Source organism: Amphibalanus amphitrite, unplaced genomic scaffold (genome assembly GCF_019059575.1).
Source record: "Amphibalanus amphitrite isolate SeventyFive unplaced genomic scaffold, NRLGWU_Aamphi_draft 000261F_arrow, whole genome shotgun sequence".
Taxonomy (NCBI): Eukaryota; Metazoa; Arthropoda; class Thecostraca; order Balanomorpha; family Balanidae; genus Amphibalanus; species Amphibalanus amphitrite.
The window spans coordinates 709,490-735,963 of record NW_024881756.1 but is presented as its reverse complement, the minus strand read 5'-3'; the positions used below and the strand labels follow the sequence as shown (position 1 = coordinate 735,963).

The following is a 26,474-nucleotide window of genomic DNA, read 5'->3' as shown; positions in this document are numbered from 1 at the left end:
GTCAGGGCATGCTGTCCGAAGTCGGTGAAGTCACATTGCATGGCTTAGCGATACAAGGAAATACGCAGGCTAGTTTCAATTGCAGCAATTAGAAGATTAAATTGAAAATAAGTGCACCGCTAAAGCGTCGATGAGTCTACGATTAAGCATATTTACGTAGACCCTTCAGACCCTTCGATCCAGCATCTTTATCACTTGAACAGAAAGGACAGAAACGACAGAAAGGAACAAATCCGAAACAAATCCACACAACTCACAGAGCCTACAGTTCACGTGCCCTGCTGCAGATTCTACCTCCATGTTTAAAAAGTCTTAACTTCCTCCCTCAAAGTCACATATTTTGATATTGTAGCTTGACCTTTGTTCTTTCGCAGTCGCGCATTTTGGTCCAGTAATGTAGAATAATTCCAAGCTGTTGCGTTGTTCACCATTTGCTTTATTATTTGACGTGTACGTAAAACCACAGTAATGCATTGTGATAAATAAGCATCGTAAGATTCGTTTAAAGTCCCGTAAAAGGAATTAATCACATAAGTATAGTTCGGAATGCCCCAATATGATTCAATAAAAATCAAGCTATTACACAAGGAACTGGCTATAATTCGTTGATATGATCGTTGAACCAAGAAAGGCGCAGCCCGGTACAGTGGCCTATGCATAACTAAATATACTTGTACTTGAAGATCTGACATGCAGCATACAACAATGGAATGATCCGGCTGATAAAAGAACTATAAGCACTTCTGGAGCCCCGGATACCTGAGACGGGATCCAAATGAGATACACGGGAGGTACAAACGTAAAACAGCCACCCGACGTACACTATGGCACACGTCACAGCAGACACACACACAAGTCGGAGAGGACCGCACATGTCACTCGCTATCATGTAGCCGTGTTCAGATCTGGGAAGCAGAACGGAAGGAAAGCGTTCATCGCTCAGCAGCCTGGCATGGCTAACAATGCAGCGCATACGTAGCGTCCACAGCCTCCATACACTATCACAAACCCACGCATTACCGCGATATCGGCCCCAGTAGCAGCCACAGCGGGCTGAGCAATTGCAGTACTGGCCTGAAGAACACAATCACACCGACTGGCCAAAGTTCTGTGAGCCACCAGTCAGTTGGTCATATCGCGCCGGCCGGGAGACGTCGTTTTGGCGACACCACTTGTCACGACACCGGCAAGAATAATTATTACGGATGTGTCCAAGAATATGTAAGCTTCACTAAGTTCGTCGGTTGCCATTCTGGTCCGGGGCACAGCCCTGCACATCACTCTGTGTCTATCACAGGATCTGTCCGTCCACAGCCCACCGCTCACCGCTGTTCGGCGGCCTCCGACATACTCAGGTTGGCCACATCCACAGCCAAAGTGTCGTACGCGGGCGACACTTCAACTGCGGGCAGGCCGTTGGAGACGGGTGCCGAGCCGTCCTCCGGTGTAACTTCCTCCACAATATCAGCAGTGGAGGGCGGGTAGAGGTCCTCCGGGACCGGGGTGGATAGGGACGGCGGCGCAGACTCCTCGTCACTGGTCCCGTCCGGCGGCTGACGCGGACACTGCGGCTGCGGGCTCCAGCCGCCGCCAAACGGCCACAGGTCGCGCAGCAGCTGCGGAAACGCAGCGCGACGTCAAAGTTCCATAGCTGGCTGGCGATTCGCAATTACAGCTTACAGAAAACTCATGAGATATGGAGATAAATGCTGATCGTGTTGGCATCATTCCGTGAACTTTGGAGAAGTTGGACACTGACCTGTTTTTGAACGTTGACTAGTTCTCTGAGCGTCCTTAGATCAACTTCCTTGTTCTGCAGCAGCCGGTCCATGGTCTCGACACAGAGTGTCTGGCGCAGCACCGCCCGCCGCACCTTGCACGGCATCCCCGTCAGACCCTGGAACACATGGCCGGTTAAACTCTGCAACATGATGTGGTTTAAGTCTGCAATGAAATGCAATTATTAAACTATGAAACACAAGATAATTACCTAACGTCTGCAACAAAGACCCCCAAACGTTGCAAAACATCTTTTGTAATAAACACCTTAAAACAAAGTCGTTACGATTTAACATTAAGATCGAGTCAAGACGTCAAAAATTACACACCGTATTAGACGTACTCTGGCGAATCATGAAATACATCACTCTAATGCCTGGGAGTTCGTCAAAGCAGGGACGCTTAGGATAATTTAGTTCAAGGTTCAGACGCCTTGATATTGCGGCCGCCTTCAACATAAAAGCAAATGAAATCAAAGATATCATCCGTATTTGCTACCGCGGCCCGGCGCGCCACACACCGTCACCCGAAAGCATGCACACACGACATCTCCGCCCGATATTGCCACTGGAGGACACCACTGCAAAGCACGCACACAACGAAAATGGAACAGCAACGCGCTACACGAGCAACCAGCCCAACAGCCAGGAACCGACCAAAGAGGAAACTTAGAACTCTTGAAGAAAGCGGCGTGAGACGCCCAAATTCAACACACCAGCCTATTACGCCAGTAATCACAGATTGAAGACTGGTAAGACGAAAATCATAGCACAGTGTGGAGGTCTCTGAGACAGAAACTCAACATACAAATAACTTCTCAAAGCGGAACAAAACGTCCCAAAGAAGACCCAAAATCCCCTCAACATGATAAAACGCGAAGACGACCCATCACCATTGGCACAAGAATCACCCCACATCACCTGACGTCACGTCACACGTCAGCACGCATCAGGGCACGTCACACGTCGGCCTCGGCCGTCACCTGACCCCGGACGCGTCACCGACCGAAGGACACTCCCTCCCGAGCAGCCACTAGAACCACCTCAGGTTCGGTACACTCAGACACAACTTTCGGTAAAACATTCGCAGCGTCTTTCTGTCCTGTAAGGCAAAAAAGCCAAAAGATTTCGATTAATCATTAATCCAGACATTTGTCAACTTCAAGAAATGAAAAAAGGTAAGCGCTAGCCTATTTTGGTACTTAAAGCCATTCTCAATTATCGAACGAATAGCTTCTTCCCTCAGAAATAGATGATTAGGTGAGCGAACGAGCGCTTTCTGGAGTAGCATATCAGCCCCAATAGCTCTAGCTGCCTCTAGCTAAGTTCATGAGACCGTTGTGACTAGCTGTAGCTACACTACATACAACTACGCTCGACAGATGACAGTCGACACGGCTCTGAAACCCAACTACTTCAGAGCAGAAGTCTGGAAAGAAGCATGTGTGGCCGTTTTAGAGCCTACACTGCTCGTGTGTTAGTGGGTACCGATCTGAAATCTGTAGGCACCAGACATAGTCCGTGGTACATATTCTGCAGTTGTTAGCAATTTTCTCTGGAAGCAATAGAACGTTATAGACGACGCCATTTTGCGCAACCCCTAGCGAGAAGCTGCGTTTGTGGGAAACGCCACCACTGACCAGCCTCGGTTCTTGTTGTTTGTAGCCTGGCTCGCAATGTGGAGATGGCAGACACTAGCCAGGATCCCCTCTGGCTGTGTGTGAGTTGGCTTTTGGCTGAAACAGGCTCGCTCTCACTTTGATCAGCGCTCCCGCTGTGCACAGACCGGAGATCCCTATGCACAGCCTCAGTCTCACTAAGCACAGCCTCCCTCTCAGCATGGACAGACTCCCTCTCATTGTGAGCAGGTTCGCTCTTACTGTGGGCAGACTCGTTCTTACAGTGAGCAGGCTCGCTCTCACTGTGCGTAGGATCCCTCTCACTGTGAGCAGACTCGCTCTTACTATGCACAAGCTCGCTCCCACTGTGAACAGGCTCACTCTCACTGTGAACGGACTCGCTCTTACTTTCCACTGACTTTCGCTCACAGCGCAAAGGCTCTCTCTCACTGACCGGATTCCACTCGGGTGGTGTGGACGTCTGTTTGCTCTCCATGACTGCGTAGGCAGACGCCTCGGACGAGGCTAGCAGGGCGTGCTTTCCCCGCAGTGCAGACACATCCTTCATGGCCACGGGCGGCGGGCCATACGTCACGAGATCCGCCGACGCCGCCGCTACGGTGGCTGACCCCGACCGCGACACTGTGAGAGGGAGACAAAGGACGTCACAGATATTCCGCTGATGCCACAGTTGGCGTCTGGGTGGGCTTAAAACGAGTGCGATTTATATGGACACATAAGGTATAGGTAAGGCGCTCCCAGAGGCTGAATGAAGATGGGCTGATGAACGATTGAATGAATGAATGAATGAATGAATGAATGAATGAATGAATGAATGAATGAATGCAACTAAAATCATAATTCATAGCAGAATTATCAAGTGAAATCACAGAAAAGTGCTTATTACGGAGCGAGAGAAGCGAGCGGAGTCTTTCCTTAGATTAACGGAAATTTCTGAGGTATGAGCGGCCGGCCGTGCGGACGCTTTTGCGAGGCTTATATCTCAGCAACCACTTGACCGAGTTACATGCGGTAATTTTTGTAGGGTAGCTTCATTCCTTCTACCAAATATTGGCCTATTCCCGATGCATGTGGGTGACCCCTTATGCGCGTGCCACGTGCAAAACGAAGAGAGGTCAGTTTTGTAATTGTTGCAATATCTCGGTAACTACTTAGCCGATTGCGCTGAAAGTTGGCATGTAGGTAGGCACTCACTACGCAATGCATATCCATGTGCCAGAGTTGGGGTGCTGCTGCACGTGCGCACGTGCAGGGGTGGTTTCCAGATCTCGAGAACGGCTCGACCGATTGCGCTCAAATTTGGTACAAAGTTAGGGACCGGTTAGTAGGGTGCCGTGCAAAAGTCAGTCGGGACCCATTTTGCACGTGCGCACGTGCAGGGTGTCACTTCCAGATCTCAAGAACGGCTGGGCCGATTGCGCTCAAATTTGGCACATCGCTAGAGACCGGTTAGTAGGGTGCCGTGCACAAGTCAGTTGGAGGTACCCCCTCGCAATTTCGCACGTGCAAGGCCCACCCTCTCGCTCGCTCCGTTAGTCGCCCCAAAAGGCGTTATACTAGTTTATTATCATTCATAATCAATATAATAATGCATGCTGCCGAATTTCTTACGGGTTTGCAGCTCTGCTCCTAGATACACATGCTATGGCTGTAGTGTCTGCCACGAGTTCTTACCTACGGTCTCTGATCCACTGCGTGCCAGGCCGACCAGGCCGGTCCGGCCCGGCGCCGACATTGGCGGCGGCTGGGTCATACTGCGGGGCCGAGCCGGGCTGACCGAGCCGCTACCGCTCTCAGACTTCTGAGGGAATAACACATAGAGTCGTCACAGTATGGGGGACAAAACGGAACTGTGCGGAGAGATGACACAAGAGGGCCTTTAACTAATGATAGCTGAATGAGCAGTCATTGACAGCGGTCAGGCGTATGCGCACGCTACATCTTATCGGCTTCCACATATCCTGCAGTCAAAGACTCCTGGCAGTGACATCTTTCACATTTACCTTTCTCGTTTAATGTTTTAGGCATGGAAACCAAACGCCACGTCATTCAATGACTCCCGTTCAGTCCACTGTCCAGCATTCATTCCAAGACAGTCTTTTCCCCTACCTCTCCCCTCCCATCGTGTTCCTCCCACCAGCACTCACCGGCTGTCCGACGGCGGATTTGGACCGCTCCACCGACCGCCGACGCAGCCGGATCTTGGAGGCGGCCGGCTTACGGGGCGACACCGGCGGCGGGGGCGGAAAGTTGTTCGGCTTGGGATAATCCTGCGACAGAAAGGGGTATAACTGAAGGTTCAAAGTTGCAGGAAAAGTGATAAATCGCGACTAATCGAATCTTCACAATAAGTACATATGCAGACTATTTGATCCCAACTTTAGTAGGAAACGTCTGGATAGCTTATCGCCATGAAGGTCAAATCTCAACGCAGCACCGTCAATAGAAAATGCAGGTCAACGTCAACGCAGCACCGACATTGATTGGTGCGCCTACAATGGGCGTTCACAGCTCGCACCCACCAGAGGGTTCCGGATGTGGAGTGCGAAGGCGATGCAGCCAGCAATGTCCGGTAGGGGCGGCAGGTTGAGCAGCAGCGTCAGCGCCTCCATTCCTTCCCGCTCCAGAACTGAGGCAGGTGGCGCGGAGATACCAGCGCAGTCAGAGGTAGGGCGACGAGCTCGGGGATCGCAGGCACAGGAACAACCCAAGGACTTATCTATGGCATCCTCGAGTGCATTATAATTAGTTCGAACTTGTAGTCCATGATTAATCCTAAACGGCACTCAATGCACAGTAAACGGGCTTCATAATGTCTCTTTATAATAAACCATTCCTAGGTATCAACAGCTCATCCGTAAAAAATTGCTGGTTTGGTACCCTTCACCGGTGTATGAGATGAAACACGAACCTTCATCATATGAGCCTTCTCCCACCAGTCAATGCACCCTTAGACCCCCTCCCCCCCTCGATACCATCCCTCGCTTCCTCACTCTGTCGCCGATTGTAGATAAGGATGGCACAGAAGACGTAAGGCACCAGGTCGAGCGTGCTGGTGGCGTGGCTGTCCGCCAACAGGGCGTCCCACACCGAGCAGAGCTCCGAGAGACGAAACTCGCGGCCAAACAGCAGTCGGAACATCTTACTGCCGGGCACATAAACATAGCGATCAGGTGGGAGAAACATTAGCTTGAAACAAAGCCTTACACACTGCAGGACATAACTTGACTGACTTCAACGTCTGCATAGATCTCAGATACGGAAAAAATGTACGTACTACGTCATCAATATGCGCAGAAGCTCCTCTGATCAATCTTTCAATTAACCACATTCAATAAATCACGTGAGCCAGAACCGGTTATCGGTCGGCCGTCGGCCCCACCCGGCGCCACTCGGGCGTTAACTCCCCGGCGCGTGAGAACTCACAGCCCAAACACCTGCGGTTCCACGCCCAGCTCGGCCAGTTTCAGGTAGAGGTCGTAGTCGATCATACAGAGGTGACGGCGCACGGCGCGGTTACACGGCGACGGCCCCCACTGGTTCACACTAGGACTGGCCCGGTCCTGAGGGGCAGACACGGAGGGAAGCGATTGGGATATTGTCGAAAGGGGATGTAGCAATTGGAGTCTGGCGAGGAACGAAGCATCATACAGACGACACGAGACAGGCGAGCATCATATTGATTCGACTATGACAGTTTCGATGCTATAAGATGGATGAAATACGCTAAATGCAACTGATGAAAGTCTGCAGCCATGAAGCAGCGTGCTTTCGCTTTATACTAGTCGCGGGTCGAACCGTTGATGAATCATCCTTCCCACGACCCTCCCGTCGCGCAGTGTACCTTGGCGAAGAGCGGCGGGTGGAGGAGATCGGGCGCGGGCGGCGGCGCCCGCTGCATCTCCTCGTACTCGCGGCGACGGTTCACCGAACTACTCCAGTCCATCATCTTCAGCAGCTTCTCCAGCATGTAACTGGACGTGGTGGCAGGTCAGGTGAAGGCGGATAGTGTAAGGCAAGGTGGCATTACAATGGGTTAGGGCAAAGACAGCTGAGCGTCGAAAAGAAATGTAATTACCAAATACCAACACCAAAATACAGTAAAAACGTATATTTATGTCATAATCCTCCACAAACACACTACACATACCGTTCACGAAGCATGAAACCGTTTTCAACAAGACATAAAAATATATCTTAAGCAATCGTCACAAACCCGGATGTACTGAGTGTCTTTCCCTGTAACATCTACCATTGCCTATAAAGCTCGAACCATGCTCGAACCCTAACATTGGAAGGGAAAAAAAAAAACGGAAAACTGTACGGATGAGTATCGCCGTGACCCGGATAACCGAAAAACTAGTGACGTCACAATGCCGTAACTCCATTTACAAGATTGATAAGAGATCCACGACACAATGCTCGCTCAGCTCACTGTTCGCGATTGCAATATTTCCCGCTAAAGCATTTAACAATGCTCTGGGGTAGTACTTACAAGGCATCATGCTCTACGTAGTCCTTGTCCAGTAGAACTTCTAGAAGGTCGAATGTGGGGCTGAAAGGGTACACGACAGCTGTTAGTATGGGAGCATTGTAGTGTTGGTAAAGGGAAACATAGGGGAAAGCAGGCATTCACAGTACATCCGGATGCCTTACGACATAATATTGAATAGGGTAATAAGCAGCAGGCAAAAATGGATATAATAGCGAAGATTTGTCTCCTAAGACGCGTACTACGTGCATCGCTAGGATGTTATTTAGATAACTGTTCGGATAAGACGGCCGGTTAGCTGAAAAAAACAGCGGCCGATAACCGATTTATCCCAACACAGGGCACTGTATCTGATTCGTGCATTAGTGGATCAGCAGTGTCAAGCGGGACGTAGTACTAGGTCAAAGGTTAACGCGCAATAGCCAGCTTCGGAAAGTGTCCTGAACTTTTAACCTAAGGCAGCCGCACGCTGTTTTAAAGCAAATACGTCTTGCCCATAAAATCCCCTACCTTTCCAGAATTTCGATTCTCCCTCAGCTAAACGGTAAGCAAAGTTGTTCATTAGGAAACCAGAAATGAAGCCTGGACAGATTACGTACACAGCTCTCATACACTGTTCGGTAGCCACTCACTGGTTGGCACGATGAGCGGCTCGCACATCGGCAAAGTTGCTGTACTCTCTCCGCAGCAGGTAGATGATGGGAGCCAGCAGCTCGTGCATTCCCTGTGCGAAAGGATGGACAGCGGGCGTTACTCATACAATGACATAACTGGGCCACGAGGCAAATCCACGATACAGTTGTGCGATTCACGTGGTTCATCGAGTGACGCAGGTCCGTTCGCGCCTGTGACATTACCAGGCAGCACAGCGCGACATGGTACCCGATCTGACAGTGTCCATGCTGGCATTTATGTCACCTGCCAAACCATGACGAGAAGTGTGCACTGCATGTCGGACTGTTGTAACATTGACCCATTTTAATCGTGATACTAACCGGTTGACCCAGTTTTTAATGTCACAGATTCCGCTTAACCCTCGCCCGTAAACGGCGATCTGCCACCTTCGCCCATGCAGGTGCGACCCCCCCCCCCTTGGCGTTTGAAAACGGAGCGTCGTAGAGCTTAGCGGAAAAGACCAACGGATTGCTCTCGCCGAGATCTCGCGATTAGTGGTATATTTTTTGGTCCTAGGTCAACATTTGGCCTACTTTTGACCGGTCAAAGGTCAAATTTTCGGAAAAATAGACTTTTTTCAACTTTCGGCGGCGATTGCGGCAAAACGGTGGGAGATATCGACTTGAAACCTTCACTATCGTGTTCCTTGATCAATTCTCTATCGTTTGGTATGTATTTCGTTTCCCTAGCTCTAAAAATGGCGCGTTGGGAGCGCCGGAAGTCGGCAAGGTCACAGTCGGCGGCAGAAATTCGAAAAATCAAAATTTAAATTTTTGAAATCTGATTGTATTTTTGGATTTGGGAGGTCCATTTGCTCCCTATAGAAGCTAATATTGCTGCATATTCCCATTGAGGTGACAAGAATTAGCAAAATAGTGGTTCGGGCGCTTTTCAAAAATAGTACCGGACGCTGTTCCTCTTGTGACGTCATAGCTCCGTGACCTGACCTGACTTGGTCAAGTTTCTTATACCATATGATAGCCAATACTTGCCCCAACATGCATGGGAAGTTTCATCACGATCCATCAACCGATCTCCGTACCACCGGCAGGAAACCTCGGGCGTTGGCACTCAGTTTGTGAAAATCCGGCCGGAGGCTGTTCCCTTTGTGACGTCATAACTCCGTGACCTGACATGACCCGGTCAAATTTTTTTATCAAAAGATGCGCAAGGTTTGCCCCATAAGGTACCCAAAATTTGGCGGCGCTGCGCGCCGCCGTTTTTGCACTATTTCCGAAAAACCTCAGGGGGGGGGGGTTGCACCAACCCCCCCCCTACATGGGCGAGGGTTAAAGAACACACTAAACCGGTAATTTCAGCTCCAACTGCCGAAGCGTCCTCAATTTGGGGACCCCCAAATCTTATCATCTCCCTAAAACGCTCAAATCTTCAAACTTCCCTGAGCAGCCCAAATCGTTAAATCGCCACATCTTTACGCATCCTGTGACTTGTGACTTGTAGACACTTATATATACCCGAATACGAACACCGTCACTAAAGCCCGCATAAACTTACTGGACAACCCCATATGAGCATTCAATTCATAAACACATGAAAACGCACCAGTGTCCAAGCCAATGCTCACCACCAGATCTTACACAATACACATCCCATCCAGCCCTTCCCTGTCGGACGCCATCACTCCCTCCCCCTCCTCCCCCCCCTACACACAAACACGCTCCTCCAGTCCACACACCCTCTCTTACACACCTACCTGCACATAGTCAACCTCCGGGTGCTTCTGCATGAACACGAACAGAACGTCAGTCATGCAGCGGCACACGTGCTCGTCCCGGAAGAGGGCCACGTCGGGCATGGTGCGCACCACGTCCTGTTCAATCACCCGGCGCAGGTCGGCGTGCTCGAACAGACGGTGCCACGGACTCTGAACGAGAGATGGAAGGGGTGGTGAGAAAGATGTGGGGTGGAGGGGAATGCGAAAGACGGCAGTCATCGCGGGGGGGGGGCACGTGGAAGGCAGCGGTAAACACCGGTGCGAAGGACTTTAGCGAGCGTCATTTGAGCGAGCGTCATTTGAGAAAACCATTTCCTGCGACTGTCATTACAGCGAGACATCTTTGCTTGACATTGTATGGTAAACTTATCGACATTAAAGGGACCCTCCCACCTTCAACAAAGTTTATGAATTGGCATGAAAGTGATGTCGCTCGGTTCAGAAAGAGCGAAAACGAATATCTACCAAATTTCACCGAAAAATATTCACCGGTTTTCAAGATATTAGACTTTTACTTTTGTTTACTTTTTTGGGATCTCTGCTGTTTCTAGCGACTTTATTTTAGAAGTGCGGCGTTTGCGGCAGATGTTGCGCGCAAATAGCATATACCACCGCGTGCTACAAAACGTTTTAGTCAAACATTTAAAAATCGTTAGATATTTGCGCTTACGTCACACATTCAGAGGGGTATTCCTAAGCATTAGCCCCTCTGAATCAAAATGCTGCAATTTTGAAATTCAATATTTCCGATTTAAGGCATTTCTCGATGTTGTGAGTGCCGAAACCGGTAATTGTGAGCCAGGGACCCCATTTTGGCTATCTCAACTCAAATCTAATGTTAAGGTCGGAGGGTCCCTTTAACAAAACTGAAATAATGTAATTCCAGTATCCCAAGCCCCATCAGTCTCCCCACACAGACAGAATCGCACTCCAAGTCACCTGTTCGTCATGTGAAAGCGGATTGTTCACCTCACACCTGATCCGCGTATCATTCACATCCGTGTAATCACTGTAGGTCGTCTTGGCCAGGCTGTAGAGCCGTCTGTGCTCCTTGGTGAGCAGTTCCCAGCTGGCGGGGTCGACCGGCAGCACTTGCAGGAAGAGGCGCCAGGCCAGCGAGCGCAGACCGCAGCCGGCCAGCTGTCGCAGCAGCGCCTGCTCGTGCAGCGCGCCGAACGACCCGGCGCCGCCAGAAAAGTACCGCTCAAACTCCAGACTGGGGACGGAGGAGGGGGATGGTCGGTGATGGCCTGAATAACGTGTCAGTGCCGCCCAATCGGTCCTCATAAGACTCCAGTGGCGTAGAAAAACGGAGTGAGGTTGATCGAAAACATTCCTACAAATGATGTACACAGGGATGTCACAATCCACCCTGCATTTTCCACTATCAATTTTGTTTTTGAATCACTTTCAGCTATAGAGAAGGATAGACAATAGGCATGTATCAATCAGATGGCCTAAACATTTTGCACCTCTTGGAATATCAAAAGGCAGATTTCAGTCAGGAATATTTCAGCAGTAACAAATACTTAACTGGTGGATGATTTACTGATCTATGAAAAGCTACCATGGATGAGATAATAATGGATTGGTGTCTTCGCAGTTTATGGCGACATTGAGCTCAGGCCTGCCATCTAGCGGGAGAATTGTCGTAAGTTAGGAGCAAACCGAGTGAACGCCGCTGATTAGCATTGTGACACACGGGAGTGTGGTGTAGTAGCAGGCTTGTTGTGCAATTTTTCAAAAGGTTATGTCTTTATATGTCAGTAAAAGCGAAGAAATTAATAGATTTATGTGCAGGGTCAGTAATAAGATAAGCAGTTCCATGTTATTTCCTCATTAAATCGTGAAACAGGGAGTTATTGGAGACTTCGCCAGCACGTGTTGTTTTCGCTATTTTTCACATGAGTCTTTACTTGGCCTAAATCAAACAAATTGTCCGATCAAAGAACAAAACGAACGTAAGTACTATCTAGTATCTATAAGTCTAATGAAAAACTTAAACGGAATTGCTAACGTCATTGCCGCTCAATATGTCATTCAAGACGCTCTATGAAAAGGACCCAACCGGTGCAGTGGTGCGTAGTCGATGAAATTTCAGTAACTTTGGCTCCAACTCCGATTCCGGTATCCAATTATCGACTCCGACTCCTCCGGGCAGAACTGTCAATTCACACAGACTCCGACTCTGACTCCGCCTGCAGCCCTGGTAAGTCTGTGGAGTGATGACTTTTCGGTGACGTTCGAATCATACTCGGGCTACAGCTTTTAAAAATCAACCGACTCCGAGTCGGAACAGAACCGCTGGCTCTGACTACAACTTCGCAGCCCTGGCCCAAGATAGCTGCCTAAAACAACTTTTATGTGTGATCTTCTTCGTACATTGTTAATGCTATTTTAAACAAGGGGTGGAAAAGGGAGACGAAGCCTTTGCAAACAAGGATCTCCTGTTGCGAATCAATCAGCTGCTGGAAAAGAAAGGCATAAACACCACGCATCTCATTTCATCGTTTTCCTAACAGCTCTGCACCAATGTAAGCACCGATCAATGCAGTGCGAGCATCGATGTGACATTTGTGTACCAAGTTTGAGTGTTATCCGCCCAGCCGTTCTTGAGATATGGAAGCGGCACACCGCACGTGCGCACGTGCAGTAGCACCCCCATAGTGACACATGGAAATGCATTGGCCACTGGGTGCCTAACTATTGACGAAGTTTTACTGTAATTGGCCCAGCCATTGCGGAGTTACTTTATGTGGAACAATTTCGACACCCCTAAGTTGGCACGTGACACGTGCCGTAACATTAACTAAGATGAAGAAAATCGGGCGTAATTCGGGGAAGAAGGAATGAACCTACCAAATATGTAAGTGACATATTGTCAAACTGCTGTACCATTGTGAGTAAATGACCATATAAAAGGTCGTACAAGCCGATGTGACTGGGCGTTTCAATACACACCGTCTTACGCATTTTATTTTCGTTATTACCTAAAGACTGCTTGACGTTTTTCGCTTTCAAGCATTTAAGACGTTTTTTGTCGTCTCAGGTCCAGTAAGATTACCTCCAACTCGTGGGAATATGCACTTCAAGCCAACTAACACACCACACCCACGTGTGTCATAATGCTGAGAGATGGCGTTCACTCGGCTTGCTCCTAACTTACGATAATTCTCTCGCTAGATGGCAGGCCTGATCCCAATGTCGCGGATCCCAATGTTAATTTCCACGAGACACCAATCCAGTGTTATATCATCCATGAAGCTACCCTCCCTTCAGACAGTTGGGATTAGAAAAGAACTAGTTTAACCAGAACCTGGAGGTTTCAAAAAAGGACAGAACAAAGTGTTAGTTGAGCAGAAAATGTGAAAACTGAAGAATAGCTGTTAACACCAACAATTCAGAATGTTTCAAATATAGTAGTAGAACAATTAATTTCAAAGTCAGCCAAGCTGTAGCCCGAATTACAAAAAGTCATATCAATAATTATCCCCACCCTGCCTGCTGCCAGCTGCCTAGGCTTCCCCAAATTATACAGCCAATGAGCAGCAGGAGACAAATAGGTCTTACAGATATTTTGTAGAAGCATCTCTTGCCCAAGCAGGAGATGCTTGTCTTCTTTGTCCTGGCTCTTCTTGCCTTGCTGCCATGTTCTTTTCAATCAGCTATACCTGAAAAATAAAGTTACTCATTTTCATTAGGCACTTGTAACTTTGGTATTATTAGTTGTAACATTTACAATATTTTCATCTGTTAGCTTAGAAAACAGTTGTTAAGTGAGACTGAAGAGTCATGTCTTAATAGTCTGTGTGCCCCATCAAAGACTTTTCAATACAAGTCGGAGTACCACCAACAATAACTTTTACCCACTACCCAGTGAAAGTCCGTTAAAACAATTTCAAATAAAACAGTTGTGTTAAAAAACAATAGATTACAACACTCTTTCAAACAGAATGCTTAATGCTATAAGGGACACAGTTCCGATCAGCGTCCCAGAATAACTTTCAAGCTGAAAGGTCCAGTGGAAACTGCAGACCAAAACAAGCAAAAGGGTTGAAACTTGAACTTTGAGCATGAGAAGTGTGTTTTCTTACCCTCATCTTAGGGTTAACTTGTAATTTAAGGATGATATTGAGGGTTACACAGAGGAGCAGTAGGTACGGATTAGCACTGAAAGCCTGTCTGTGAGTGTGAGGCTGTAATACATCACCTCATTTATTCTTTTTAGCTTAAGAATGACATGAATTTATGGTGCCAATTTCAAAAAGGAAAAAAGAGGAATATCTATCCTGACTGGATGCACTTCGCAGTTTGCATCAGACTTTCTCATTACATGGCTTAGGTTGGTTGAGGTTGCTACGCCTCAGCACCCCAAGGCCCGGTTCAGCTTACTTCAGCTCAGACAAAGGCTCAATCTATAATAGTAAGCAAAGGCCACAGATTGTGGCGAAAAATATTTTGATGAATAAACTTAAATTGACAAAATTTCTCGCAAATTTTCCACCGTCAAAATCACACTCTGACTCAACTCGTGAAGAAAAACATTCGCCGCCCCTAGATGAAATTGACCCCGCGTTCGATGTCTCTCGGACGGCGAAGATTCTACGTCGTCCGGCCAATCCCATTCAAGGTCAGCGGGGGCTCGGCTGCTGTTATGGAACGTGATTGGCCGAACGGCGTAGAATCTTTGCCGTCCGAGAGACATCGAACGCGGGGTCAATGACATAATGTATTAGCTGCGCCATTCTCGGCATAATTTGGAAGCAAATGCTAGGCTGCCATATACACTTAGATACGAAAAATTTCGGTAATAGTAAAGTAATCTCAGTTTCACGCATTTCAGTAAACGGTAATCTTGGTTTCATGCACATACATCGTCGTGTCGTCGTCACACACAACGTGTTGCACTACGTCATACTCGCAGGCCTAAAATGATAGCCATAGACAGCTCATGGGTAAGAACTAAGTAGAAAATATGCATAGGCATGAGAATGCTAGTCCAAGCTTCAGGCAGCAAAAGCGTGGCCCAAGGAAACTCGGAGGCCCAGGGCCATGAGGCTATGGGGCCTTGCTTAAAGGGACCCTCCCACCTTAACATTAGATTTGAGTTGAGATAGCCAAAATGGGGTCCCTGGCTCACAATTACCGGTTTCGGCACTTACAACATCGAGAAATGCCTTAAATCGGAAATATTGAATTTCAAAATTGCAGCATTTTGATTCAGAGGGGCTAATGCTTAGGAATACCCCTCTGAATGTGTGACGTCAGCGCATATATCTAACGATTTTTAAATGTTAGACTAAAACGTTTTGTAGCACGCGGTGGTATATGCTATTTGCGCGCAACATCTGCCGCAAACGCCGCACTTCTAAAATAAAGTCGCTAGAAACAGCGGAGATCCCAAAAAAGTAAACAAAAGTAAAAGTCTAATATCTTGAAAACCGGTGAATAATTTTCGGTGAAATTTGGTAGATATTCGTTTTCGCTCTTTCTGAACCCAGCGACATCACTTTCATGTCAATTCATAAACTTTTTTGAAGGTGGGAGGGTCCCTTTAAGCACCTGAGAATGCTTACCTTTCCGCGATATCGGCTTGGCCCAGGCGCGTAACCACGAGTTTGAAGTTACTGGGGACCACATGGAGGGCCACGAAGACCAAATATTATATTTCAGGATCAGCCTTGGTCCGAGTGGGGTGGGGGGGGGGCAGAGGGGGGGGGGGCGTTTTTGGCCACACCTGCCAGTTTTTTTTTTTTTGTTGGGCGTGTAAGGAAAAGCCGCGGCGCGCACCGTCGCGAAACTTGGTAGGTATAGCCTATGATACCTCAATTTCGCATCGTGTGTGAAAATTTCGACCGCCGGTCACCTATAAGGTGAGGTCACCAGGTCAAGTAAAGTAGCCATGCCTCTAGAAAACTTTGTGACTGTCATTCCTACAGTTTACATCCCAGAAGTTTGAAACTCAAACTTTTGCATGAGGAAATCAGTATGAACAATCGTCTCAAAATTTTCACATCGGTGACCTAATGTCAGGTCAATTTTGAGACCTCTTCGTTATAAGTCATTGGGAAAAATTGAAATGCTTTTCTTTTGGCCGAAAACACATTCAAACACCGTGACACAGGTAAACACTGAACCGGAAAATTGCCCCTTGTGACCCCTTCTATGCCCCTGAGGTCATCTCCAGGTCATGAAACATCTGCAACAGTTTTTAATTATAACTTTAGGTAGAAACATGCTAGAGCCCTTAAAACACCATGAATGGGTTCAGCTCAACAACACCAATCGAATGACATGCAACATGACCTTTTCCGTGACCTTGACCAGGGGTCAAATTTTCATGTTGACCTTTTCAGTTAAATTTATAATTCATTCGACGCGTCTCGACGAGACAAACGCGATGCCGGTAAAATCAGCGTCATACAAGTTTTGAGTCAAAAGTTATGATCCAAAAACCTTTTCCGCAAAAACGCCAACCTGGAAGCTAAACCGTTGACCTTAGGTCAAATCTGAGAACATTAATCAGAAAGGCATTCAAAAGAGCTATCGAATGCGCTTTCCCGCAGCAATGCAGCTCTATCGGTTCCTGACTTATGCGCCGATTTGTGAAAAGTTGTCAAAATTGGCAACAAACGTTCGTGAAAATTTTACCTTTGGTGACCTCCAGTGACCTCATCGCTGAACCGATTAAAATTGACAGAAGTAATTCTGAAAGACACTGTAGCGAGCTATATGTTGCTTTTTACCGCGTCTTTCTAGCTTGCTTACTTTCCGAGATTATCTGGTGCGGCCAAAAAGCCCCCCCCCCCTCCCCCCCACCATGGCGAAGTTGGCCGAGAGGCCCACCCGGGCGCTGGCTAAACAAAATATCCATAGTTTTGTCTTTTTTACTACCTACATATTACTCTTCACGTCGATTTAGAGACAACAGTTGGCAGCAAATTAAGGAGGTCTTCGGTTTTACTGGGGACGGTCCCCAGTAACCTAAAAGTTACTGGGGACCGGTCCCCAGTGTCCCCAGTGGTGGTTACGCGCCTGGCTTGGCCCCTCACAGACGAGCGTTGAACTGCTGGGCCTTCAGTGCACCAGCGCTAGTCCTCAGAGGTCTCCATAGCGAGGCCCTCTGATCCTGGATGGCTTGGGCCTCTTGGACTATCAGAGGCCGGTATGAGCAGTGGGACCTCAAAGATCGACGCGGGCCATCAAAGTCTTGTTGGGTCAGAGGCTGTCAGTCAAAGGCCGATATGGAGCCCTCAATGAGACCAACATAGAGGCTAGCGTAGGAACGGGCGCAGGGTGACTGTTTAGGTAGGTGCGTATGTACAGTCTGTCTTAAAAGTACCGCGCAAAGTGACGGTGGATCCATCAAGCCTGACCGAGGAAGGGCCTGCTATAATTTGAAAGTCACCGAACCAATGGAGCTGGGGAATGGACGAGGATGTCCATTGCTTCGGTGACTCAAATTTGGCAGTCCTTCATCGGTCAGGCTTGATGGATCCACCGTCACTTTGCGCGGTACTTTTAAGACAGACTGTACATACCTACAATCTACATATAACCTACCTAATGTGCCTGTACTTTTAGGGACTGTCTTTGTGCCCTCAAATACTTAACCCTCGCCGGCACAGGCCATTTTGCGTCCTTCGACGGCACAAGAAGGGGGGGATTGGTGCGACCCGGTTGACCTTTCAGGTCAGTTTAACGACCCAAAAGTCGGGAAAATCGGGACCTGTTAGAACGTCGTAATGTGTGGCTGCTGATAGGTTTTTCGGGGTGCTTATCACAAATATCATGTTAGTTTTGATCACAGATGCATTTAGGCCAGGTCAGGTTAGTTCAACCAGTAGGGGTCCTACAACAACAAGTCAACAAGGTTCGTAACAAGTCAACCGCTTCTGAGTTCTGACAGCTTCGTAACATGTTACGAAGGTACCAAAACTAGTTCGTAAATGTTCAGATGGTTGCTAAATTCGAATTCAACTCCAAAAACGAGCCGAGGTCATCAAAGGTCAATGACCTGGCCTGACCTTCAGATGACCTTTACACCCACCCTAATGCATGGGACCAACAGCATATCACATATTTGAACGCTTGAAACCACGAAAAACTGCAAACTCGCGGCTAATACGGGCCGACATACCTACGCCGAATCGCGATTCCGGCCAAACATGGTCTCGAGAAATAGGTCACAGGTCAAAGGTCATCTGAGTCAGGGTCACATAATTTTCAGGGTAGGTGTAAAATTGATTAACTCGAGGGTAATGAAAGTTTCGTCGTGGTCAGCCGCTTTTTACGCGACTTACCTTCGAAAAACTTAAGGGGGGTTATATCAACCCCTCGGCCTCTGCCAGCGACGGTTAAGTTGACGTCAACCGTTTACTATATATTAAACCGCGTGTAGGTAGAACCATAGACCTCTGTATACAGACCTCCATTAGACCTGCAGACCTCCGTTACGAGCCTCACATTTTGTATATCTCGGATTTTTCCTAAAGGTAATATGAGATCAGGTCGGTCACGTCATCTCACCATTAGGCATAAGTTAATGGGGAAAAATGAGAACTGCTATTTTGGCGCCGAGAACGATCTCAAATCATCTCCAGCACACGGAATCGTAACTTCATGCACTCCTTGCAAGGCCCAATGCTTTCCTTTTGCAGTGTTGACCTTGCATGACGTAATTTATGACGTCACTATGGTCATAAGTTTTTCGTAAAAAGCTTTCGAGCAAATTGAGCTAACGAGTCTGGAAAGCCACCAATAGATTCATAAAGACCAGCCAAATCGAATGATGTGCGACATGACCTCCTTCGACCAAGTTCGTGACCTGGGGCCTGGGGGCCTGACCGTGACTCGAGGTCAACACCTAAAGTTGACCTCACACAAACAAAAAGTAAACAATTCGACGCACCTGAGCAAGTCAAACACGATGCTGTCAAAATCGCGGCTCTGCGACCATTTTTTACGAAGTTATTCGCCAAAAACCGAGCCCGTACCTTGGGCCACTTGACCTGACCTCAGAGGTCACCGGTTGACCTGAGACCTTAAACTCGCGTAGGTACCAATCACTGCGTCTTGTAACGGCGCACACGCTCTTTTTTCGCGACGCTCTAGCTCTATTAGGGGCGAAACGGCGAGGGGGGTCGTACCCGCCCCCCCCCCCGGCCGGCGCGTATATAGAAAACCAATAGTTCCGGCGAGGTTTGGTACACCGTGCAATATATATATATATATATATATATATATATATATATATATATATATATATATATATATATATATATATATATATATATATATATATATATATAGGTATATATATATATATATATATATATATATATATATATATATATATATATATATATATATATATATATATATATATATGCAAGTTTTGTTAAACACAACAGCATAATGGGCACTTATCTTCTTCTTATTAAGACTTTCGAGGCGGCGAATTTTACATTCTCACGATTACAATTACATTTACATTCTCACGAACCCGAACCTCGACAGTGCATTCGCCGCCTCGAAAGTCTTAATAAGAAGAAGATAAGTGCCCATTATGCTGTTGTGTTTAACAAAACTTGCATAAAAGAGAACCTGCTTCCGAACTATTCGAATATATATATATATATATATATATATATATATATATATATATATATATATATATATATATATATATATATATATATATATATATATATATATATATATATATATATATATATATATATATATATATATATATATATATGTAAGTTTGTTGGTTTGACATTATGCATGAACGCAATACAGACGAAAAGCTTCGTTCGAAACAATTTATGCATGTTCATAAATAAGGGTTCATACCCTCGATGCTGATCCGCAAAGGACTCATGTAGATATGTGTGTCCAGGATGTGTGCTTGTATTTTTTACGTTTCTTCATCGGCCGTCCACCATTAGTGACAAAGGGCCGTAATAGGCTGCAGATGCCGTAGGTAGCTGTCTCTAAGTCAGCGCTAAGCGTGCTGTAATTACACTTCCTCTTCCGTGATCGGCCCTGCAGCTGAACATTAGCGGCCCACTCCCGGTGAACTTTACAGCCCTATTACTGCTACCGGTAGCCACTCGTTTTATCATGCACATCGTAACTGATTCCATGGCTCAGTCGATAAACCATGATCAGGGCCATTTCGACAATGTATAGCTTTATAGAGATAGGTCTCCAGACGCACTTATCAATGATCATGGCGGCGGCAGCCATATGGGACTGCATCAATCAAATGAAATACTACATTATGATTTAATTACACCGCTAAATAATTGTTTGTGATAACTTGGGCTTGAAACATTCCAAAGCGTGCTTACCCTGTACTTACCCTGGGCGTGTTAAGGGTTCATCTCAATGACGATGTGAATCAGCTTAATGCAAAGGTGACCTTTTCTGGCCACATCATGACTTTGACCCGAGGTCAAATGTTCAAATTGTCTTAAAAGACAAAGAAAGACGTCTCTTCTTCACAAAAAAATGCTGGTAATCAAAATATCAAGCAAGTTTTTGTCTAAATGAAATCAACTCTCAGAATACGACGACTTATTACTATTTCAGTACCTATATTTTTCCACTACCTCTTGGTGACCTGACCTTTGACCGGACCTTAAAATGGCCCCGAAGTGAGTGCGTACATTTATAATTATTTTCACTTCCTTTCAAACGCCGCGGCGTTTCGAGGTGCAACAGTAAGCGGCGCGCCACTTACTGTTTATCGCTCCTTGATCCAAGAGCAAGGTTAGACGGACGTAAAAGTGCCCCTCCCCCTTCCGCCATGATGTGCTATCAGACTACTGCCCTAACACTGGTTCGTAGCAGCTTGCCGCAAAACCTACGCAACAGAATAATGTGTTATATATGACGAGTGAAGGCAGCATCCTGCCTGCCAAAAGTACAGCAGGATGACGCGTCATGACAGCTGTGTGCTCGTCAGTCATCGCTGTGCATTTTGCAATGTAAACTGGGAAAGTAAAATAACGGTAAATCGCCGCAAATGCACACTCAACACATCTCCACGGGCTCTGAGGGATGCAGCATGCCTACACTCCGCTTCACGGTCGAATCCATACCGATGACGCCTGTCCTCGCCGCCGCCGGACTGTGGTCGGCATTTCTGCAGGCGTGCCGTCGACAGTGACACATGATGAACGTTCGACTGGCATGCCAGGGCGAGGGAGGCTGGCTAAACACAGACTATGCCGTGTAGTTACAGAGAACCAGTCCCCACCTCCCTGCAGACAGCGAGACGGTCGTGAAAGACTTCCTGGTCACCTTCCGAATGTCCGACCATGAACATGAAACGTGACGCCGTCTGCAGAAGGAAATTTTAATGGCTGCGACGTAGAAGTCATTCTATGAAATCAGATAAGCAATATGCATTTTGTGCTTGCAATTTGTGCATTGTTCAAATTTCAAGCACCTAATAAAAACGACATAATAAGCGTAAGAACAGCATAAGAATGCATCTTGTTGCGAAATGCGAATAGACCAGCGGGAAAGATTGCGTGAATAAATTAGTTATCTTCTCATTTTATGCATGGAAATAAATACCTTATGATTCTATGGAAGCGCTATGTTCTACGTCTATACGTTCCTTCATCCCACACCGTTCCTTTGTCTAAAACTGCACACGCCACTCGCTGCAAGAGTGCAAACAGACGGTGCACTTCCAGCCTACCACGTGCGGCCGGTAACCTACTTGTTGGATTTCCGATCCCCGAGCCAACAAACGGTAAAAATACCTCAGCTAACAAATCTTTACAGACCGTGACATTAGTCGGCCGAATGACGCGTCACCGAATCATCTCCCAGACGAGTCATGTTGACGGATCCCTCACGAAAGCGTCAGGTGTGTTGCGGGCCTCCCTGAGCTGCGCGCGCCCCTCTGCATCCGCCCCCAGGCTCTGCCCCGGCGCGGTGGCAGTGACTCGAGCGGCGCCGACCCCGCCGCGGGCACCGACGACGCTCCCCCGTCTTGGCGATCTGCGCCGACGGCGATCGCAGGCCAAGGTCACGCGGACGGCCCGGGGGCGGCCGCCGCACTCCCAGGACAGCTGAGCGCTGGACGGTGCCGCAGGCGGTGACCGGTCGCACGGCGCGTGGTGCGTGGCGTGCCCCTGCGATTGGCGGGATGCTGTGTCGGGGGTCACTGCGACCGCGGAGGAGCCGGGATCAGCGCGCTGCCGGTGGCTGGTAGGTGAGTACTGACGTTGGACCTTGGTCCCACTGCCCCCAGATTGTGCCACGTGTGTGGTGGCTGGCGGGCTGCCTGCTGGTCCCAGTGCGTGCTGGCACAAATCCAGACTGCTTGTCCTGCTGTGTATGGCGCAAGGTTTTTATCGCAAAGGACGGAGAAATGCACGACGACCAACTCTAAACACTGCGTCTTGGTATTTACGACATTGTGATCCTTTGTTACCACTGGTCCGTTTGATTGACATGCTCGAGGGGTGGGGGAGAACTAAAGCGAACTCGTGTTCTCCGTGTGACGGACTGTTCTGCGCCAACTACCGACGGAATCGGATGACGTCACCAATCTCGGCTGACGCAGCAGTTAGCGAACGGCGCCCGAGCCAAGAAAAGCACAGGCTTGAAACACGGTGACTTGCCTTTTCGTTCATACGGTATACTTTTAGCGTTTGCGTGATTAACGTTTATGCATGCTTTGAATGCATATAATCCAGTGGCGGCGGAACACCTTCAATTAAGGGGGGCACTGGCACTGCCAACTTTTGGTTCCATTCTTTTCATGCAACGCCCATAGGGCTAATGTTAAATGTCAAAATCAAAGGGGCATGGTGCCCCGGAAACCTCCCCGTTCCGTCGCTTATGATATAATCAATTTCCTTTATTTTCATTGCCTATCGTTTGATCTCACCTATTTTAGCTGAACAGTACCTATTGCTTTACTGAAATGACGTGATGAAATGGAGCAGACTTCGAAACGGAAGGATGAAAAGCTCAAAGACAAACTTTCAAAAAAATATTATGGAATAATATTCCTTTCCCGTCAGGTCTTTGCCCTCAGGCGCCGACCCGCTCGCTCATATTGATCCTCTAGGGGTGCAACACGTCGCCGGCAGTTGGTTTGAGTCGACTTATCGATCCTATACGGTCTGTGACCCGTTCGCCGTTTCGCTCTCCCCTCTCACTGCTGCTAAGCTCACGGCAGGAATCAATGGTTGGGAAATGCAGGCACGGATTTGCGTCAAACCCAGGGGCGTCGCCGACGGGGGGGTCGGGGGGGTCGCGACCCCCCCACTCGTCAGAACCGGGGGGGTCGACCCCCCACTTTTGGCGATGCTGAGTATACTTTTTTTAGCTATCATGTCAGGGAAGTTTGCGTCAGCAACATCAACAAATACAACGTCAGATTCAGAATCGCTTCAAGAGCTCCCTAGTCCCTATTGCTTATAGGTCAATAAGCTGTGGGCTAGAACATCGGTATGACAATATGATTCTAGTCCTTTTTTATCCCTCAAATGAGCGAGCTCGTCAAAACTGACCCAAGCGTTCGTCTGATTGTCAAAATAATGGTTGCAGTCGATTCGTCGGATGACGTATCAGTAACTACGAGGTACCTGGCTAGCCTCAGCCCTGCTACCCTCGGACCTGCCTGCATAGGGGAAATGGGGTCAATGTGGATCCCTCTGGGGCTTTCCTAATAAGACGCGCAAAAAGGAGTATATTGCAACGAAACTTCCAATGACCTCGTATTCTAAAAAAAATTGCCCTGATTCGAATATGGATGACCTTGGTTAACTTTTTTGAGTTTTATTTGCTTCCACTTACAACTGTGGTTTTTGGGGCTGATTTCGAGTTTAGCGCCCGTTTGAACCGTTTGAAGTAGTTTTGATAAATGGTGGTCATGTAACATGTTACGAAGCTATCGTTGGTGGTTGTCAGTCACCCACTCTAGATGGCCGGCAGGAAGCCTGCTGGTCGACCTGACCTGACCCGACCCGATCTACCCAAAATGCACGGAGTCATCATTTTTGTTCAAGACTAACATCAAACTCGTACTCGGGACCCCGATAACAGCTACGGCTCACTAAGTTCTAGCAGGCGGCCAGATTTTTCCTACTTTTGGGCGTTGACCTAAGATGACCCGGCCAAGACCTTGAAATTGGGCATCATTGGCTTTCTCTCATCACGGGCAGCATTCTCGCTCTTCCACGAAGCTCTACCTCGATCAGGGGCCGAAAGCTTGCCTTAGCGTTACGTTGGTAAGCGTTTTACCTTAGCGACCCGTAAAATACGAATAAGAGCTAGCCTACAGCAACACAGAAAGCGTATTCGATAGCTTTTTTAAAGCTCTTTCGCCAACTTCGCCTCAGGTATGACTTCGGGTCTATGGCTTGTGTACCATAGAGTCCAAACAGCTAAACGGACGGATTTTGCCGAAGCATTTGTTATGTAACAACCTATGATTCAGTGAATGTGTATGATATTCATGTTATCACCATCGTTTTTGTTTCGTCGAAACATGTCGCATGGCTTACAATTTGAACTTGAATAGAAAACTTGACATCAGGTAAATGTCATGACCTGACTAGAAAAGAACCTGCTGCATATGGATCGATCTGTGTTACTGAGCTGAACACACTCCATGTGCTGTCATCGCTCTACAACGTCTCCATTAAAGGTCGAAAATGTGTTAGAGACCTTTGATGACCTAATCACTGACCATTCCAGTCACCACTGGTCATTAGCTGCACCTTGTCTCTAAAATAAACAAGGTGCCATGGCTACAAAAGTATCTAGCGTTTTTAGCATATTCTTTCAAAGCAGAAGGCATCGTGCTTTTTCCCATATCTTATCATGATCATGATTGGTGAGGTCTCAGGTCACATACCTATTTGACCTGACTTCACATCTCAGATGTAAAATCCCAGATCCATGAACTGTTGGCACTTATAATCCCATTCATTACACCAAATTTCAGACTTATAGATAGGAGTCAGGAGATTATCTATAGGAATGACAAGATTGCAGTTTTAAGAGGCATTTAAACTGAACTTGACATGACATTGTAACCTGACCTCAGGTGACCTGTGCTTGATTTTTATGCACGATGCAAAATTGATGTTCAATAAGATATACCGCTGCTTTCGCGGCGCTGCGCGCCGAGGTTTTTCTCCGGGCACACGAAAAAACCGGGAGTGTGGCTAAAAACACCCCTACCCATCAAGACGAAGACCGGAAACCCGACCCCCCACTCAAAAATCCGTGGCGACGCCGCTGGTCAAACCTATAAATAATGACGGAATGGTATGAACGTTCTATGTCGTAATGAATCAGAAAGCACAGAGGGATGAAAATGTTAAAGGGACAGTATCACCATTTTCATGAAATTTGACATTGCATAGGCCCCACCTTTCTGGTCCGGGAACTGAAGACCGATCCTCGAAGCTCCACACCGTTATCCCGCTATCGCCGCTCAAAGTACGAAAGGTGTACTACACTTTGAATCGTGCTTCACTATCTTCACTGTTTAAATGTTTGCGCCGTTTTGAATTGACCGCCAGTAATAAAACTTTTACCCTGGTCATTTCGTCAAATTTTATAAAGCCAAAACGTTTTTCGCACTTATTCATCACTGTTAAATTCATTAAATAGTCGTAAGCAATTTCCGCTGTTTTCTTCGGATTCTAGCGGCTCAACAAAGGAATTCCTCCAGCCCTCCAATGTATGACGTTTATCACGTGATTGTCACGTGATATTTTCTTCCATTGTCAATTGTCACGTCCAATTGTCACTCCCTCCAATTGTCACGTGATATTTTTTATAGGCAATACCTAAGGCTACCTCTCCCTAAGGACAACTCAATCAGAAGAACGACCGCGTAAGCGTAGCGTCAATAATGTATTATCTGCGCCAGTTCTGTAGTAATTTTGCATGCTTCCAAACCACGGACGTATAAATGAACTGGACTGACGATCCCAATGGACCTCCTATGGAAGATAGTGAAGCCGACAAGGCGCCATTTTACGTTGCCAAAAAACCGTGCTCTGAAAGGTCATTGAACCATTACAATTGGAATTGCGTCTAAACGGATGATCGGATCGAGATGCTGGTGGTACCGTTCGATGGGTAATGCCTTGAGGCAGGTG

General features: G+C 47.5%; 2 protein-coding genes across 7 annotated transcripts in view; one reads left to right on the top strand and one right to left on the bottom strand.

Annotated features, from left to right (window-relative positions):
- Positions 1-415: 415 nt before the first annotated feature.
- On the bottom strand, positions 416-14,734 carry LOC122386765 (TBC1 domain family member 5 homolog B-like). Of its 3 annotated transcripts, none has more exons than XM_043376311.1 (15): positions 14,713-14,732; positions 13,891-13,991; positions 11,260-11,536; positions 10,300-10,470; positions 8,543-8,634; positions 7,914-7,973; positions 7,263-7,392; positions 6,845-6,981; positions 6,412-6,563; positions 5,941-6,047; positions 5,566-5,688; positions 5,093-5,219; positions 3,852-4,039; positions 1,760-1,897; positions 416-1,616 (listed from the first exon to the last, which is right to left on the bottom strand). In XM_043376311.1, exons 2-15 carry the CDS (start codon positions 13,968-13,970, stop codon positions 1,323-1,325), a joined length of 2,076 nt encoding a protein of 691 aa, XP_043232246.1. In that variant the 5' UTR covers positions 13,971-13,991; positions 14,713-14,732; the 3' UTR covers positions 416-1,322. The 3 variants fall into 3 exon arrangements, with proteins under 3 accessions (XP_043232246.1, XP_043232248.1, XP_043232245.1); XM_043376313.1 differs by having other exon boundaries at positions 1,760-1,873; XM_043376310.1 differs by having other exon boundaries at positions 1,481-1,616; positions 3,419-4,039; positions 14,713-14,734.
- Positions 14,735-22,199: 7,465 nt separating this feature from the next.
- The window catches only part of LOC122386730 (prestin-like), a 67,082-nt gene continuing 62,807 nt past the window's right edge, over positions 22,200-26,474 (top strand). Inside the window, exon 1 of one of the 4 annotated variants that reach the window (XM_043376233.1) lies at positions 22,200-22,558. The gene's annotated coding sequence lies outside the window, so the exon portion shown is untranslated. The remainder of the gene's footprint in view (positions 22,559-26,474) is intronic. The other 3 variants (XM_043376230.1, XM_043376234.1, XM_043376236.1) reach the window with 3 other exon arrangements.

Bases quoted from the DNA above. Each gene is read 5' to 3' on its own strand.
- LOC122386765 (XM_043376310.1), bottom strand. From the start codon at position 13,970: ATGGCAGCAAGGCAAGAAGAGCCAGGACAAAGAAGACAAGCATCTCCT. The intron at 11,537-13,890 runs GTAAGACCTATT...CTCCGTCCCCAG, and splicing joins GATGCTTCTACAAAATATCT to TCTGGAGTTTGAGCGGTACT. The intron at 4,040-5,092 runs GTAAGAACTCGT...TCCCTCTCACAG, and splicing joins CAGTGGATCAGAGACCGTAG to TGTCGCGGTCGGGGTCAGCC.